General features: G+C 39.6%; 1 protein-coding gene across 1 annotated transcript; it reads left to right on the top strand.

Annotated features, from left to right (window-relative positions):
- The first annotated feature begins 2,163 nt into the window (after positions 1 to 2,163).
- Positions 2,164 to 15,020, top strand: chst10 (carbohydrate sulfotransferase 10). The gene is made up of 5 exons (XM_088330476.1): positions 2,164 to 2,613; positions 6,469 to 6,575; positions 7,966 to 8,206; positions 10,290 to 10,395; positions 12,812 to 15,020. Exons 1-5 carry the CDS (start codon positions 2,460 to 2,462, stop codon positions 13,362 to 13,364), a joined length of 1,161 nt encoding a protein of 386 aa, XP_088186602.1. The 5' UTR covers positions 2,164 to 2,459; the 3' UTR covers positions 13,365 to 15,020.
- The last annotated feature ends 1,086 nt before the right edge of the window (positions 15,021 to 16,106 follow it).

Raw genomic sequence — 16,106 nt, 5'->3', positions numbered from 1 at the left:
TCTTATCTCTACTCCCATTGAGCGTTTAAGCTTCTCCATAGGGACGTGTCGTTCAAGAACGTAGCGGCTCTATGAGCTGGCTCTCTGCGTTTTTCCTCTTTTTCCTTTTTAACATTTTTTCCTTTTTTTCTGTTTCTCCTTATGATTATTTTTCCCTAGCTTGTTTTCTTCATTTGTTTTTTTGTTGCTTTTTTCCTTTATTCTTTTTTTTTCTTGCTTTTTCCTTTATTTCTCTTTTTTTCAATTGATCTCCTTTTTTTATTTGTTATTATTTCTTTTCTTTCTCCCCTACCTTTAGTACTGATTTTTTCCTTTTTCTCTTGTTTTTTTTCTTCTATATTCTCTCTTTTTTCTTAGCTTTCCCCTTGTTTCTTCTTCTTCTTTAATTTCTTTTTAGTCTGCTTTTTACCTCATCTTCCTTTCTTTTTTTTAAATCTTTTTCCCCGTCTTTATTTTCTTCTTTCCCAATTTTTTTCACTTTTTTCCTTCTTTTTCCTTTTTCTCTCTTTTTTTCTAATTGTTTTAAAACATTTTTTTGTTTATTTCTTTTTTACCTTGTGTATTTTTTTCTTGCTTTTTACGTTTGTTATTTTCTTGTTTTTGTATTTCCTTGGCTTTTTACTTCCTTTACCTTTCCTTTTTTCTTTTCTTTTTTGCATTTATTTTAGTATTACCCTCTTTTTTTTCTTTCTACTTTCTTTCTACCTCTTTTTTTCCCTTTTTTGTTGTTCCCTTGTTGACGTCCCCTTTTAGTTTATCTTCCCCCTTTTTTTAAAGCAATTTCGTGCATAATTTGACATAGTAATTGTTTATTTTGGGATAAAAGCAACAACAACAAAAAAACAATTCGAAGTGCCATATGGGAACTGAAAGAGCCGGTTCTTTTTAGTGAGCCGAGTTTAAAGAGCCAGTTTTCTGAAAAGAACCGGAATTCCCATCCCATCCTTCTTAGCACCGTAGCTTCCCCTGGATTCTCGTCTCAGACTTCCGCTGATGACCTTTCAAAGTAAAGGTTTAATTTTCCGAAACAACGTCTAGTTCTCTTAACCGTATATTTTCCCTGTTTCGTCTCAAAGTTAAAAGTAATAACTGATACTGTAACATATTTCATCACCTAACGATGATTTTTTTTATTTTTATAACGCTCAAATTCGCCGTTTTATTTTTTCAATATCGTCAATTTTAATATGAAAAGCCAATTTCCGTTTTCTCAGTTGTCAGTCGCTTGCGACAATTTAAAGAATTTTAGCTGGGGGCCACATGTTAGAATTTTTGTGACTGGGGGCCAGCTAAGTAGATTAGAGAGAAAGAGAGAAAGAGAGAGAACAAAGGAGAAACAGAGAGAGAAGTAAAATGGGAGAAACAGAAAAAAAGGAATAAATAGAGAAAGAAAAGGAGAGAGAGAGAGAGAGAGAGAGAGCACAATGGAGAGAGAGAGAGCACAATAGAGAAAGCCAGAAAAAAAGAAGAGAGAGAAAAGAAAGAAAAATCCGAAGAGCACTCCCAAAACACAGAAAAGGTTGAAATATAATGAAAAATGTTCGATATTTCTTCTTTAAAGTAAAACAAAACAAAAATATGAACAAAGCAGCGTCGAAATAACTCCACTTCCTTTAAATGGTTCAGTCCATTTGATTCTTAGCATCGCTCTTACCCATTTCTTTGTGACGCCTCGCTCAATTGTTGCATGTGTGTGGGTTATGGGTGTGGTAATATCCTCATAACTAGCGTGGACATTCGCAGTTTTTTCTGTAAAAAAGTACCATGTTCGGGTGAGAAGCGCAAGAGAAAAACGAGCTGCAGGTTGAAATATGTCCAGTTAATGTTGCCAAAACCAGTTGCCTCTCACAAAGACGCTGTATTTGTATTTCTTTCTCTCTCTCTCTCTTTCTCCCTTTCTCTCTCTCTCTTCCTCCTCTTTTCTCTCACTGTCTATCTCTCTCTTTCATTTTTTTCTGTCTCACTTTTTCTCTCTCTCTGTTCCTCTTTGTCTCTTTCTCTCTCTGTGCCTTTTTCACATTCTTTTGCTCTCTCTTCTTTTTTTCCTTTTCTCTCTTTGTGCCGCCCACCCTGGTGGGCAGAACTTGTCCGTGGGTGGGGAAACCAGTAACGCCCCTGGTAGGAAGACTCCCGCGGTTGACTCCCAAGAGACGGTTCAAAGTGCCGTTTCGTTCTCGAGCGACACACCACTCCTAGCCGGACTTAAACGTGAACGCCCGCTTGCTCTCGCCACGCCTTTTCATACGTATTTTTTTTTGTCATTTTATTTCCTCGTATATAAAGGTCGTCACGATGAGCACACCTGAGTTTTTCCGGGGAGAAACTTGGCTTCGCCGGACCGCGAAAATCCGCTGCTCATTTCAGGGAGCTAAATGCTAAGCTAGCAGGGGAGCTCGGAACCGAAATGGACCGTTAGCTTTACGAGTCATGGCGTTCACTTTTCTCCTTTTTTTCCTCGCATGTCGAGCGAAATATTGAGGAGGTTTCCTCTATTTTGGCCGGCGGAGGATGCGGCAGCGATGCGGCACCACTGCTTGTTCGTGGGGGCTTGCGGCTGGGTGCTGCTCATCCTCCTCTTCGTCACCAAGTTCGTTAACCACAAAGATGGCGACGGTGAGAATTTTTCCATCTTTTTCTGCTTTTTTTGACTCAAATTAGACTTTATTCATAACAAAGTGCCCCTTTTTACTTGTATTTCTATTTAAAATTTCTAATTATTCCTCGTTTGTTGTATTCTTGTTTTATTGTTGTCGGACCCAGGGGTGTTACAAGGATGGGGCATGGTTGGGCAGTGCCCACCCACGGACACGCTCTTCCCACCCAAAGATAACTGGAGTGGTGAGAGCAGTCTGACAAAAAAGGGAAAAAATACAAACAATAGAAGTAAAATGGGAAGGGGAAGAAAGAGAAAAGAAGTAAAAGGAATAAAAGAAAACGAAGGAGAATAAAAGAAACAAAAGGAAAAAAATAAAATGGGAAAGGGAAGAGAGAGAAAAGAAGTAAAAAGTGTAAAAGAAAACGAGGAAGAAAAAAAAGAAAAAAAAAAGTCATAAAAGGAGAGAAATAAAAAAGAAAGAAATAATAAAGCTAGGAAAAAACAAAAGAATAGAAGAAAACTAGGAAAAAGAGAGAAAAAAATAATTAAAAACGCTAGGAAAGAAAGAAACATAAGAAGGAAAAAAATACAACAAAAAGAATTAAAAAAGACATAAAAGATAAAAGGAGAGAAATAAAAAGGAAAAAAATAATAACGCTAGGAATAAAGAAGCAAAAGAATAAAAGAATAGGAAAAAGAGAAAAAAAAAATTAAAACGCTAGGAAAGAAGGAAAAAAAATACAACATGAAAAAGAATAAAAGAAAAATGGGGGAAAAAGGAGAGCGAAATAAAAGGAGAGAAAAAATAATGAAGCAAAATAAAAGCTAGGAAAGAAAGAAACATAAGAAGGAAAAAAGTACAACATAAAAAATAATGAAGCTCAGGAAAAGAATAAAAAAATAGGGGGAAAAACTTGGAAAAAAAAAACAAGGAAAAAAATTAAACCTAAAAGGAGGGGAAAAAATAATGAAGCAAAATAAAAGCTAGGGGGGAAAACATAAGAAGGAAAAAAATACATGAAAAATAATGAAGCTAAGAAAAAGAAAAAAAAGAATAAAAGAAAAAGAAGGCAACAAGCAGGAAAAGGGGGGGGGGGTGATTTAAATAGCTATGAATAAAGTAACAAAAGAAGAGAAAAATAAAATAAGAAAAATGGAGAACAAATCAAAAAAGCAAAAAAAATTACATAAAGCTAGGGAGGATCGGAAACACAAGAAAAAAGAAAAAAAACTAAACTAAAAAGTAAAATAATAACCTAGATGGTTCAACACATTCAACGGCATCTTATCTGGAAAACCGGTCAGACAATAGCTTGAAGCCTTACTTCCTACCTTGTCAAATTTGATCTCACTCTGAAAAACTAAACATCGTACCTTACACATTTTCCAAAATTGGCCATTTGACAGTCTTGTATTTTACTTTGGCCCATTTTAGACATTGTTAAAGAGTTGTAAATGTTTGACTTTTCTTTTCAGTAGTCGGTCACTATTTGTGCACACTTGCGCCTGATAATTGCGCGTAAAAATGGATCGTGAATTGCATTATGCATGTTATTTTATTTCCGGGTCTGATTTTCGTAAGTTAGGCTAAGTTCCGTTAAAAAAAAAGTCTTGCAATTGGCCAAAAGTGGTGTCAATCAAAAGGTTAACAGCCATTTTGGAAATCATCTGACGAGTCTGTTTACTTTGAAATAGATATTATGGGGCGAAACAGACCGATTACAAGTATTGTCTGACCATGCAGGAATGCTTTTAGGAGTTTTTTTTTTTTTTTTTAATCTGTCGGCATTTTCACAACAAATCAACTAAAAAGTAGAATAATAACCTAGATTGTTCAACACATTCCTGGAAAACCCTGGAAATGCTGCTGTACAAACAAATTTTGGGGGTCATATTTGTCGTGGACACAGAAATAGAAGGTTTTTATTCTCACCTGACATTTTTTTTGCAAATTAATGCCTCCGGATAAGTGTATCAACGGCATCTTATCTGTAAAACCGGTCAGACAATAGCTTGAAGCCTTACTTCCTACCTTGTCAAATTTGACAGTCTTGTATTTTACTTTGGCCCATTTTAGACATTGTTAAATAGTTGTAAATGTTTGACTTTTTAGTAGTGTTAGATATTAAACTTTAAAAAAAATGTAGCGTTTACCAAATTGTTCGAATGAGTTATCTGACTCCATTAACCAAACACAACTTACATTCGCCTAACAATGCATGCTCGTTTCTTTATGGAAGAATGAAGAAGAGACCGGCATTTCCACACGGGGGCAGATTTAATTTCGTAAAAAATAAACTAAGTGAATTCCATCGAATTAGCCGAATTGGTGTCGCTCTTCGTCGAGCCTCTCTCTCGATTGTCCTTCTCGATCTTCCTCCTATCTCCCGGACCACGCCTTTTTCCCAAGCTGGCGTGCCGGCTCCTCCCATGGGCGGGCCAGAGACTCCCCTCGTGGACTCCACCTCGTCGCCACCTCATCGCCTAGATGTCTGGACCAGTCAAAACATCCCCGCGCGTTTCCACGTCATCAGGGTTTTGTTCTCCAACCATCGCCGACCATCTGCGTCAGAATTGCGTTATCAACAGAACTAAACAAAACGTTCGCATTCGGAACGGCGTGACCTGTCATTGAACTTAAGCCTTCTCTGTGAAAAATCTTCATTGCGTTCAATGAATGTAACTTGTATAAAATCCTTTATAGTAAAATGTATAAAAATTCTTCAGCTGTCACTTATTGTGCACACTTCCGTCTGATAATTGCGCGTAAAAATGGATCATGACATTTTTTTGCAAATGAATGCCTCCGGATATGTGTATCAACGGCATCTTAGCTAGAAAACCGGTGTTTTAAATTTGTCAAATTTGATCTCAATCCGAAAAACTAAACATCGTATCTTACACATTTTCCAAAATTGCCCATTTGCCACTCTTGTATTTTACTTTGGCCCATTTTAGACATTGTTAAAGAGTTGTAAATGTTTGACTTCTTTTCAGTAGTTGGTCACTATTTGTGCACACTTGCGCCTGATAATTGCGCGTAAAAATGGATCATGAGTTACATTCTGCATGTTATTTTATTTCCGGGTCTGATTTTCGTAAATTAGGCTAAGTTTTGTGGAGAAATAAAGTCTTGCAATTGGCCAAAAATTGTGTCAATCAAAAGGTTAGAGGCTAACGGCCATATTGGAAATCATTTGACGAGTCTGTTAATTTTGAAAGGGGAATTTTGGAGACAAACAAACAAAGAACAACAATCATTGTCAAATGGTGGAGGAATGCTTTTAGGAGGTTTTTTTTTTTAATCTGTCGGCATTTTCACAATAAATCAACTAAAGTTAAATAATAAAACAGGAAAACAGGTGAGACGAGCTTTTCTTTGTACCTTGTCAAATTTGATCTCAATCTGAAAAACTAAACATTGTATCTTACACATTTTCCAATTTGACAATCTTGTAGTTTACTTTCGCCCATTTTAGACATTGTTAAAGAGTTGTAAATGTTTGACTTCTCTTTTCAGTAGTCAGTCACTATTTGTGCACACTTGCGCTTGATAATTGCGCGTAAAAATGGATCTTGGGTTCCATTATGCATGTTTATTTTCGGGTCTGATTTTCGTAAGTTAGGCTAAGTTCCGTTAAAAAAAAGTCTTGCAATTGGCCAAAGGTGCTGTCAATCAAAAGGGCTAACAGCCATATTGGAAATCATCTGACGAGTCTATTTTGAAAGGGGATTTTTTTTTTTTTAATACCATTTGTGGCCCCCAGCTAAAACAAGTTTGACACCCCTGCTTTAAGGGATCCTACCAACTAAAGTAGAAGGGTTGAATGGGGTTACAATGGTACTAAGAAGACCCTCACTATGTCCTACAGAATACCTGGACCGTCTCGATGGTCAAAGCCCAACAGTGTCGGGTCAGATGATGGTAAAACCTCCACTGCCCTCTGCTGGAAAAACGGCTTCTCAGCAACCAGACCAGGTAAGCAGGAAATATACAATCAGCAGTAAACAACTTGAGACAACTGGTCAAGTAGACATGTGCTACTGTACTTCCAAGTATTTTCATACAACAAAAGTAAACAGTTCAATAAATACAGACGCTCCCCTACTAATAAACATTAGAGTTAGGAAAAACGGTAGATACAAAAAAAAAAAAATTCGGGATGTGGAAAAACATTGCTCTAAGTCCGATTTTGTATCGTGTGCACCTTTTTCCGAGTACAGGACAGTATTGTAGTGCTTCTTTCAGTCAGTGTGTGGCGCTGTGAGAGCATTTTCCCCTTTTTTTTTCTTTTTTTTTCCTGTTTGTCTCTCTTTTTTAAATTGATTTCCTTTCATTTATTTGTTATTCTTTTCTGTTCCCCCTACCTTTTGGACTGTTTTTTTTTCCTATTTCTCTTGTTTTTTTTCTTCTGTATTATCACTTTTTTTTCTTTGTTGTCCCCTTGTTTCTTCTTCTTTAATTTCTTTTTACTCAGCTTTTTACCTCATCTTCCTTTCTTCTTCTTTTTCTCTTTGGATTTTTTTCCTTCGTTCCTTTTTCTGTTTCTCCTGATGAATATTTTTTTTCCCTAGCTTTTTTCCTCCATTTGTTTTTTTGGTTTTTTTATTGCATGTTTTCCTTCTTTTTTTCCCTTTTCTCTCTCTTTTTTCAATTTATTTCCTTTTATTTATTTGTAATTATTTCTTTTCTGTTCCCCCTACCTTTTGTACTGTTTTTTTTCCTATTTCTCTTGTTTTTTTCTTTGTTGTCCCCTTGGTTCTTCTTCTTCTTTAATTTCTTTTTACTCAACTTTTTACCTCATCTTCCTTTCTTCTTTTTCTCTTTTTCTCCTTTTTTGGTCCTATGTTTTTACTTTTTTCACTTTTTTCTTTTTCTGTCTTTCAAATTATTTAAATTGTTTTAAAAACGTGTTTTTGTTCCTTTCTTCTCTACCTTCCGTATTTTAGAACTTTGACATTTTTATTGTTTAATATCTCATGCATCCGTTCAATGTAGTTGGCGTAAAGTGTAAGGAAGAGGCGAGTTGTTTCTTTTGAAATGAAAATGGAGTAAGAAAGCTCGATGCGGTTGAGAAAATGGTCGGATCGCTTTTTTTTCGGCCATTTTTTACCACGGAGGAGGACCTCTTGAAGCGCATCTTCCAAGAGTAAGTCAAACTTAACTTTATAGAGCATATTATTGAATTCAATGTTTATTTTTGAGTACAAAACGATACAGGTTACTTATGAAACGTTCGTAAATTGGGGAGCGTCTGTAAATCTAACTCTCACAACCCGAAACACTGGTCGATCAGAAACGGGCAACTGCCCTTCAAATATTCTGTTCCCAACCCCGATCGGGCCTGACTTCCCGTTTTCTCTTCGAGGGCTGGGAGTGGCGGACTTCAGCCGCTCCCACTAGAACCGAGTGGGACTCTGTCATCGAGGAGCGACTGCGACTTCTCTCTTCCGTATGTAAAAACGACAGCCTGAGGAATTTGACCCACGTTCCCGTCAGCAAGTTCGTCCTGGACCGCATCTTCGTCTGCGACAAGCACAAAATCTTGTTCTGTCAGACTCCCAAAGTCGGAAACACGCAGTGGAAGAAGGTCCTCATCACTCTTAACGGTAAGCAAATCCGTGTTTTTCTGCGCACCGGCACAAAATGCGTACCGTATAAAAAACCTGGCAGGCCGCCACAGAATCTGTCTTGCTGTGAATAAATAGTTGCCGTGTCATGTATCACTTACGAAAACTATAAAGCCGGTTTATATGGTGTGGTTACATTCCCGAAAGTCCAGTGAATCCAACTGTGTAAAATTTTTACTTTAGAACCGACGATAATGCCGACGGGTAAAAAAAAAAAAAAATCCGCCTAAAAGTATTCCTGCATCCTTTGAAGAGCTTGGTTGTATCTGTCTGTTTTTCTTCATTACTCATCTCATCTCATTAGCTACACCGCTTATCCTCAGTAGGGTCGCGGGGGTGCTGGAGCCCATCCCAGTAATCATCGGGCAGTGGGCAGGGGACACCCTGAACTGGTTGCCAGCCATTCTTAATTACTCCCCTTTTGAAAATAAACAGACTTGTTAGATTATTTTCAAGACTTCTGTTAGCCTTTGGTCTTTTAGCTAATTCCAAGCTCTTTTTACGGTCTTTGGGCTGTGCCAACTTATTCCTGTTTTGGAAAAAAGGAAAAAAAATGATCAATTCAGCCCTTAAAATCTTAAGCCAGTAGTGACCTATTCAAATGTGGATTGACACATTAGTTAGCCAAAAAATTTCCTCGTAAATACAGTATGTACACATTTATGGTGTGTGTTTAAATCTGAGCCAAAGGTCAAACAATCTCTTACACGCCATTCATATGTGCACAATCATTGATTTGACTCCTGGAAAGAGAAGTCAAACATTTACAACTCTTTCACAATGTCTAAAAAAAGTTGCAGAGGGTTTAGTGCTGTAAACTGGTCTCCAAATGGTCTCTTATAAAAACGCTTCAATCTACCATTAGAAAACTGTTTAAAATACAATGTTTAGTTTTTCAGATTGTGATCAAAATTGACACGGTACCAGTTAAGGCTACAAGCGAGAATTGAAACCTTCTGTGTGTTCCAACTTTGAGGGCTTAATTTTAGTAGCACTTGTAGCGAGTATTCCAGTTTGGGACAAAACTTGAGAGTGTTACCTTTCAAAAGCATCCATACTCTCCAAACGGTTCAGGAACAGCATTCAATCCATTTTGTGTACGTCTTGAATTGGGATTTTCTGACAAAATTCACAGGAACAGTAAGGTATTAATATGGGGAGCAAGTGGCTCAGGTTAACAGGCATGAAATAACCTCCTGTAAACCATCAAAAGAGGAACCAGCATTCTGTCATGGCAGCCATCATAAAAGCAGCGGTACTGCTATTTATTACTAAGATTTACTTAATCAATATTGGTTTGGATGGTCTGATCCCTTAACCACGAGGGTCCTCGGGGCACCGGTTCCTGTGGTGTCAATCGATATATTAACTACTGTATGTTTCGGAGCGGACCTTATTGCCTCGCCCCAAAACCTAAAAACAAGAAGCAGGGAGATCTTGGAGAGGGAGAGCCGTTTATTTATCTTCGTCAGAGCCCAAAACGGAGTTCTCCTTCGTCTAAGAGACAATCAGCTTTTTTATACCCTCAGACAACATCTCATGTTACTTAGCACTTGTTTTTTCCTCAATGATCATGCTTTTCTGGAATTGACAATGTTTTTTCAGAATGTTTTCGTCCTCTTTCGATTTTCCAAAGTTACTCAATTTCCAAGAACATCGTTGGGGTCGGCCTGACATCAAAATTCCTGACTTGACCGCTTGTTTCACGGCGAGCGGAATGTTATAACTTGGCAGCCCAAGGCGATTAATAATAACACTTGCTGACATTTAAACTCGGGAGAAACAAGCCTGGAATTTCCCGTTTTAAACTAATGTGTTCTCCTTATGTCAAGCTCGACTCTAATAAACCACAACATATGCACACCCCAGGGCATGCCCCAAAGCGCCCTAGACAGGGTCTGGACTGGGGTCTCGAAAAATTCAATCATTTCGGTCAAGTCAACCTGCTTATCGGGGGCATCAGGGGTTCGGTGTCTTGCCCAAGGTCACATTTGGAGGAGCCGGGAATCGAACCCGCGACCTCTTTGGTCCCAAGAACTAACTTGCGTCTTCCTCCTTGCAGGAGCTTTTTCAGGCGTGGAGAAAATCCCAGAGGCGCTGGTGCACAACCATGAAAAGAACGGCTTGCCTCGCCTCTCTTCATTGACGCCGCAGGAAATTACGCACAGGTAAGACGGGCATCATCGAAATTCGGAACCAGAAAAATGGCGGAGGCGGCAATTTATCACGGACGATCATCTGAAAAATTATTTCGCTTGATGAAGAGGTCGACCGATATTTGGGAATTTGACAGATATTGGTATCGGCATTTCTTAATCATTTGATGGGCTGATGAAATGTATTTAAAACTCGGGAAAATGAGGCTCTGCTGCGTCTGAGCCTTTATAACTTTCTCTTTTCTCAACCTATACCCACCCCGCGCCTTTGATTGGATGTGCGACCGGGGGCGGAGCCACTGATGCAGGAACAATAACGTTAGAGCGGGGTCAACAGCGTCTTGACATACCTGTGAATCAAGACTGCTGATAATATTGAGGCTTTACAAAGTCCGCGCGAGCAAACCGTGTGTGTGATTAGGAGATAGCGTAAAAAGTGTATTTAATTTGTTTTAGGGAAGAACATTCAGGTGGAGACTGATATATTAGCTCTTATCATAACATTAGTTTGTGTGTGTTTGCGATTGAGCACGTTAAAGTAAAAGACTGAGTGATTAGCTATTAACATAACATGACTTTGTCAATCTTACTCTACAACAAGGGTGCCCACACTTTTTAATTTGCAAGCGCCGTTGAAATTTAGATGCAACTTTTTTTTATACTTTTTTGTTGTTTTGACATTTTTATTTACTTATTGTAAAAACTTTCATGGAGCGTTTTAAGTTTTGTGTAGAAGTAGTATGTAGTTCAATGACCGGTCACGCCGTTCCGAATGCAGAATATTTTGTCTAGTTCTGTTGATAACAGGACTCTGACGGAGGACGGCAGGCATTGTTTTGAAAGAAACGCTCGGTGCTGTTTTGAGTTTTCCAGACATTGGGGCGAGGTGGTGGAGCTCACATTGGGCTTCATTGGCACGCCCATGGGAGGAGCCGGAGACGTGGGCTGAGAGGAGAAGCGGGGGGACTTTAAGAGGGTTTCCCAGAGACTCCAACAACACTAATTTGGCCGTTTTGATGGAGTTCACCTAGTTAAATTGTTAATGACATTAAATCTGCCCCCGTGTGGAAATGCCGGCTTTCCAGTTCATCTTTTCCCTCAAGAAACGAGCGCGCATGAATTTTTGGGTGAATGGAGTCAGATAACTACTTCGAACATTTTGGTAAACGATACATTTTTGATATTTGATTCCCAACAGTAGCGAGGAGGGGAAAGCAAAGGAATGTGAGTCTCGGCCAGACTTCATAATCGACCTGTCAGATGAATATAAATGCCGATACCCGTCTGTCAATTGGTGGACCTTTAAGATATCTGAATCAGTGTTTCCGCTATGCTGCGCGAGTTGCATTCTCCGCACACAAGAAAATCTAGCCGGCGCACAAAAATCAGGGCTTAAAATTACTAATTAAGAAGCGACTTGAGTCAAAGTTACAGTGCATGAAGGTCAAAATACACGGGTTCCCCTGACGCTGTGTTCTAAATGCGGTATTTTGAAGTCAATGTCGAAGTAGAACGAAGTTGAGTAAAGTTAGTAGAGTTGGCCGAGAATCGGCTTCTTCGACTCGGCTCACTAAAAGGAACCGACTCTTTCGGGTCCTAAACGGCTCTTCAGGTTGTTTTTGCTTCTTTAATCCCAACATGACCAAATATTATGTAGAATTATGCACAAAATGACTTAAAGGAAGGGGGGAATAGAACAAAAAAGAAAAAAATACCAAAATGAAAAAGTAGTGAAAAGCTGAGAAAAAAGGAAGAGAAAAAAAGAATGGAAAATTTAGAAAGAAGCCAGAAAAAAAAGAAAAGAAAGAAATGTAGGAAAAAAGTAAATAGAGAACAAAAAGAAAAAAGTAACAGTTCGGAAAAAATAAACACAATGAGATTTTTTTTTAAAGCAATTAAAAAAAAATGGAAGAAAAAAAACATGGAAAAAAGAAGAAAAATTTGTGTTGCATTCCAATAATTTCTAATTATATCAAGTGAATCTTGTTGCCAACATTGTACTTCCCCTAAAAAAATCTGATTAAGTACAGTTCTGTATCTTGCAACCGACTAAATAAGCCCCCAAAAATGTTCATATTATGCGACAAAATATATCAGGAAATAAAAAGAAATGGATATCTTGTGAACGAATTGTAAAAACAAATGACGTTTGTGAGCCTGCAACCTTTGCAATCGTACATGAGTCAATTCATTCAAAAGAGAAAAATCATTTTGCACTGCCGGAAAATCAGCAAAATGTCAAGTTTTGGACATGTTTGATAATGACTTAGTTGCCACACTTGGGATTGCTGTTGCTCACTGTTGTTTCAAGCGTTGCTCACCCACTTTGTGTGAACGCTCAGACCCGTAAGGAAAATGACAGGGGACATTGATCTGAATCAATGTGCACTTATCAATTGTTCCTGAGATATCGTGTCCCGCTCAACAGGTTGAAGACCTACTTCAAGTTTTTCATCGTAAGAGATCCATTCGAGCGCCTGATCTCGGCCTTCAACGACAAGTTCATCAAGAACCCCCGCTTCGAACCCTGGTACCGGCACAGGATCGCTCCGGTCATCATCCGCAAATACCGCAGGAGCCACCGAGACCAGGACCTGGCGGCGTCCGGCTTGCACTTTGAGGACTTCGTCCGTTACCTGGGGGACGCCGAAGGCCGGCGCCGCCTGGACCGGCAGTTCGGCGAGCACGTCATTCACTGGATGACGTACGCCGAACTGTGCGCGCCCTGCGATATCGCCTACCACGTGATCGGCCATCACGAGACCCTGGAACGGGACGCCGCCCACATTTTGAGGAGGGCGGGCATCCAGCAGCTGGTGTCCTACCCGGACATCCCTCCCGGCATCACGCTCTACAACAAAACTAAGATCCAGCGTTACTTCTCGGGAATCAGTAAGAGGGACATCCGGCGCCTGTACTCGCGCTACCAGGGGGACTTCCGGTTATTCGGATACCCGTTACCTGACTTCTTACTCGACTGACATCAATTGTTTGCAGGGTTGGGTAGGGTTACTTTAACTTGCCATGGTGTGCCATCTTGGGAGTTTCTGTGACCAGTAGGACACAGTGTAATTCAAATTGAACACACCTGCTTCCAATTCCTTAGCAGGGTTGGGTAGGGTTACTTTAACTGGATTACTTTCAATGACTTTTGGTTTACTCCGATACCAAGGAAGCTAATAAAAGACAAAAGAAAATCAATATGAATCAGATGACTCAATTTTGTGCAGGCTTGGGGAGTAACGGAATACATGGAACGGCAAAAATGATGTTGGCAAGCTGTTTGGATTTATTTTCATTTTGTTTCTGTCGCATTTTATGTTAGTTTTGCCGGAGATCAAAGCCAGGAGAGAAAGCTCACCACGTGTTGTGAGTCATCATTTTATTCATATAAAGTTTCGTTTGTCTTTTATTAGCATATTTGGTATTGGAGTCATCCAGTTAAAGTAACCCTACCCAACCCAGATTGTTTGTTATGGATCACAGCAGTCACTGAAGTGCAACAAGGTTGCCATTAATAGCACTGACAAGCTAGTTCTTATACACTGAATGGATCATTTTTATACCCGTTTTTTGTAAACCTGAGAGAATGCAGTGGAATGCCAAGAGTCCAGGTAGGAAACAAAATTGTAGCGCGTCACGGTGAAGTCACTGTTCCAGATGGCATTAGCCACCATTTTTATAGCTGCTAACCATGAGTACCGTATTTTCACGACTATTGGGTGTTAAAAGGCGCAGTTTCTGTATTTAACACTACACATGGCGCACCAAAGGATAGGGTGCAGGTGCCCTCTGCTGCAGCCAACATCACAGACAAGCATACAAGGGAGGCAAAACTGAGTTTGGTTGTGGTTTATTTCAGTGTTGATCACAAAGTAAAACAATATTTTTTAAAAAGAGCTGGTGCAAAACTCACATTTTTTACCGGTAATACATACAAAACAAAACTGGAGAATTCCTCGTCCTCTGTTTCTGACCAGAACAACTTCTCCATTAAAAGGTTTCTCCACGTTCAGAGTCACTTTCCGTGCCCTGATTGAAAATGATGCCGGCTTTTGCAAAATCACAGTCCCATCAGACACTACAGCCCAAGGGTCAATAATCCATTCTTTTCATTATAACACTTTGAAAGTTTCTACGCCACCGTAGTCCTGGTCCAGATGGAAAAATAACAGTTTCATGAAACAAAAGCACCAAGACGATAACAATAACTTTCAAACTGCTAGATACGCTACAGCATTAGCATCCATGAGTACTTCCACAAATTGCGTGTGACAGTCACAAGAGACAGCATAAAAGTCTCATTTGAGTTGAAAATTGGATTTCACCCAGAAAGGTTTGAAGTCTTGACTCAGCCAATGCTAGAACCTGTAACCTCCCGAATTCAAGGGGGCGCTCAACTTCAAGACCACCGAGCTGGTCTACCTTCGCCGCTTTACCTCATACAAAGGGCGTACTGCAGGATAGGGCTAGCATCTGAGACATTTATGTGCGCCTTATGCTCGTGAAAATACGGTACTTCTAAATATTTTGAGTGCAGTGTGAAAATGCAGGACGGAAATTGGTCCTGTATGCAGAAGATATTAGACTGCTTTATATGCTATAAACAATACAAATAAAAACACGACCAATTTAAATGGTACTGGACCTCATTCCTAGAAGAACTCGAGTTTAATGTCAAGGGCAAAGAACATCCTGGGTGAGGTATGAGTTTCAGAACAAGAACTGCAGACTTTTTAGGCTAAATTGTAATTTCACAAATCCCTTAACTGCCTAGGACGCAACTCTGGACCGTTTTCTCCACTGTTGACGGTTCCTTGACTGTTTATGGATCGTGACGGATTTGGTTTCAGTCCATTCCTTGATTTTGTGGGCCCAGTTCTTCTTCTACCCCCTTGGATTATGCCCTGGAGAATGATCTTGGCTAGTCGGATGATCTTGTGACGTGACCATACCACTGAAGTTTCCCTCCAGTTGACAACAGTTCTCTGATGGTTTGGTTTATCAAATGGGCTAAGTAGCTAATGCCCTAGAAGTTTCCCTGGAGCATCGCATCTCCAAGGCCTGGATCTTCCTTTTCAGTTTTGCTGAGATACTCCATGTCTCAAAAGCGTAGAAGAAGATGGAAGGAACCAGCATCTTTGATTCCACTGCTATGTTCTTCTCAAGTGTGGCTATGGTCTAGCTTTCCTGTCCATGATTTCTGGTTCTGACCCTTTTTCGGATATGACAGCTCCAAGATATTTAAATTTAATGACAGGTTCAAGCTCTTCGTAGTTGATGGTGATGTTAGTAGTGATACCTTGGAGGTTGCAGCTCCTAACTTTTGTCTTTTCTACCCTGATTTCCATTCCATTGACATGGAACTGTTATACTATTGTCTGTCCCATGTTGTACATCCGCATGGTGTTGTTGAATCATCTCACATAGGATTGAAAATCTGATCTGTGGTGCTCCTTCCCTCTCTGGAACCTCCCTGTGCTAGGATGTTTTCAGCCTGTGGTACCAGTCTGTTCAGTAGGACCTTCCGCAGAACTTGACTTGCATGGCTGATGAGACCTGTCCCATTTCTAGGGCACACAGATAAAAAAATATTTTCTGTGGTACTCCTTCCCTCCCTGAAACTTGCCTGATCTTGAGCTAGGATGTTCTAGTCTGTTCAGTAGGACCTTCAGCAGAACTTGACTCGCATGGCTGATGAGACCTGTCCTATTTCTAGGGCA

The sequence above is a fragment of the Urocampus carinirostris genome, chromosome 3 (assembly GCF_059441175.1).
Source record: "Urocampus carinirostris isolate Australia breed hairy pipefish chromosome 3, RoL_Ucar_1.0, whole genome shotgun sequence".
NCBI lineage: Eukaryota > Metazoa > Chordata > Actinopteri > Syngnathiformes > Syngnathidae > Urocampus > Urocampus carinirostris.
The sequence above is the reverse complement of the archived record's forward strand: the minus strand, read 5'-3'. Positions and strand labels throughout refer to the sequence as shown.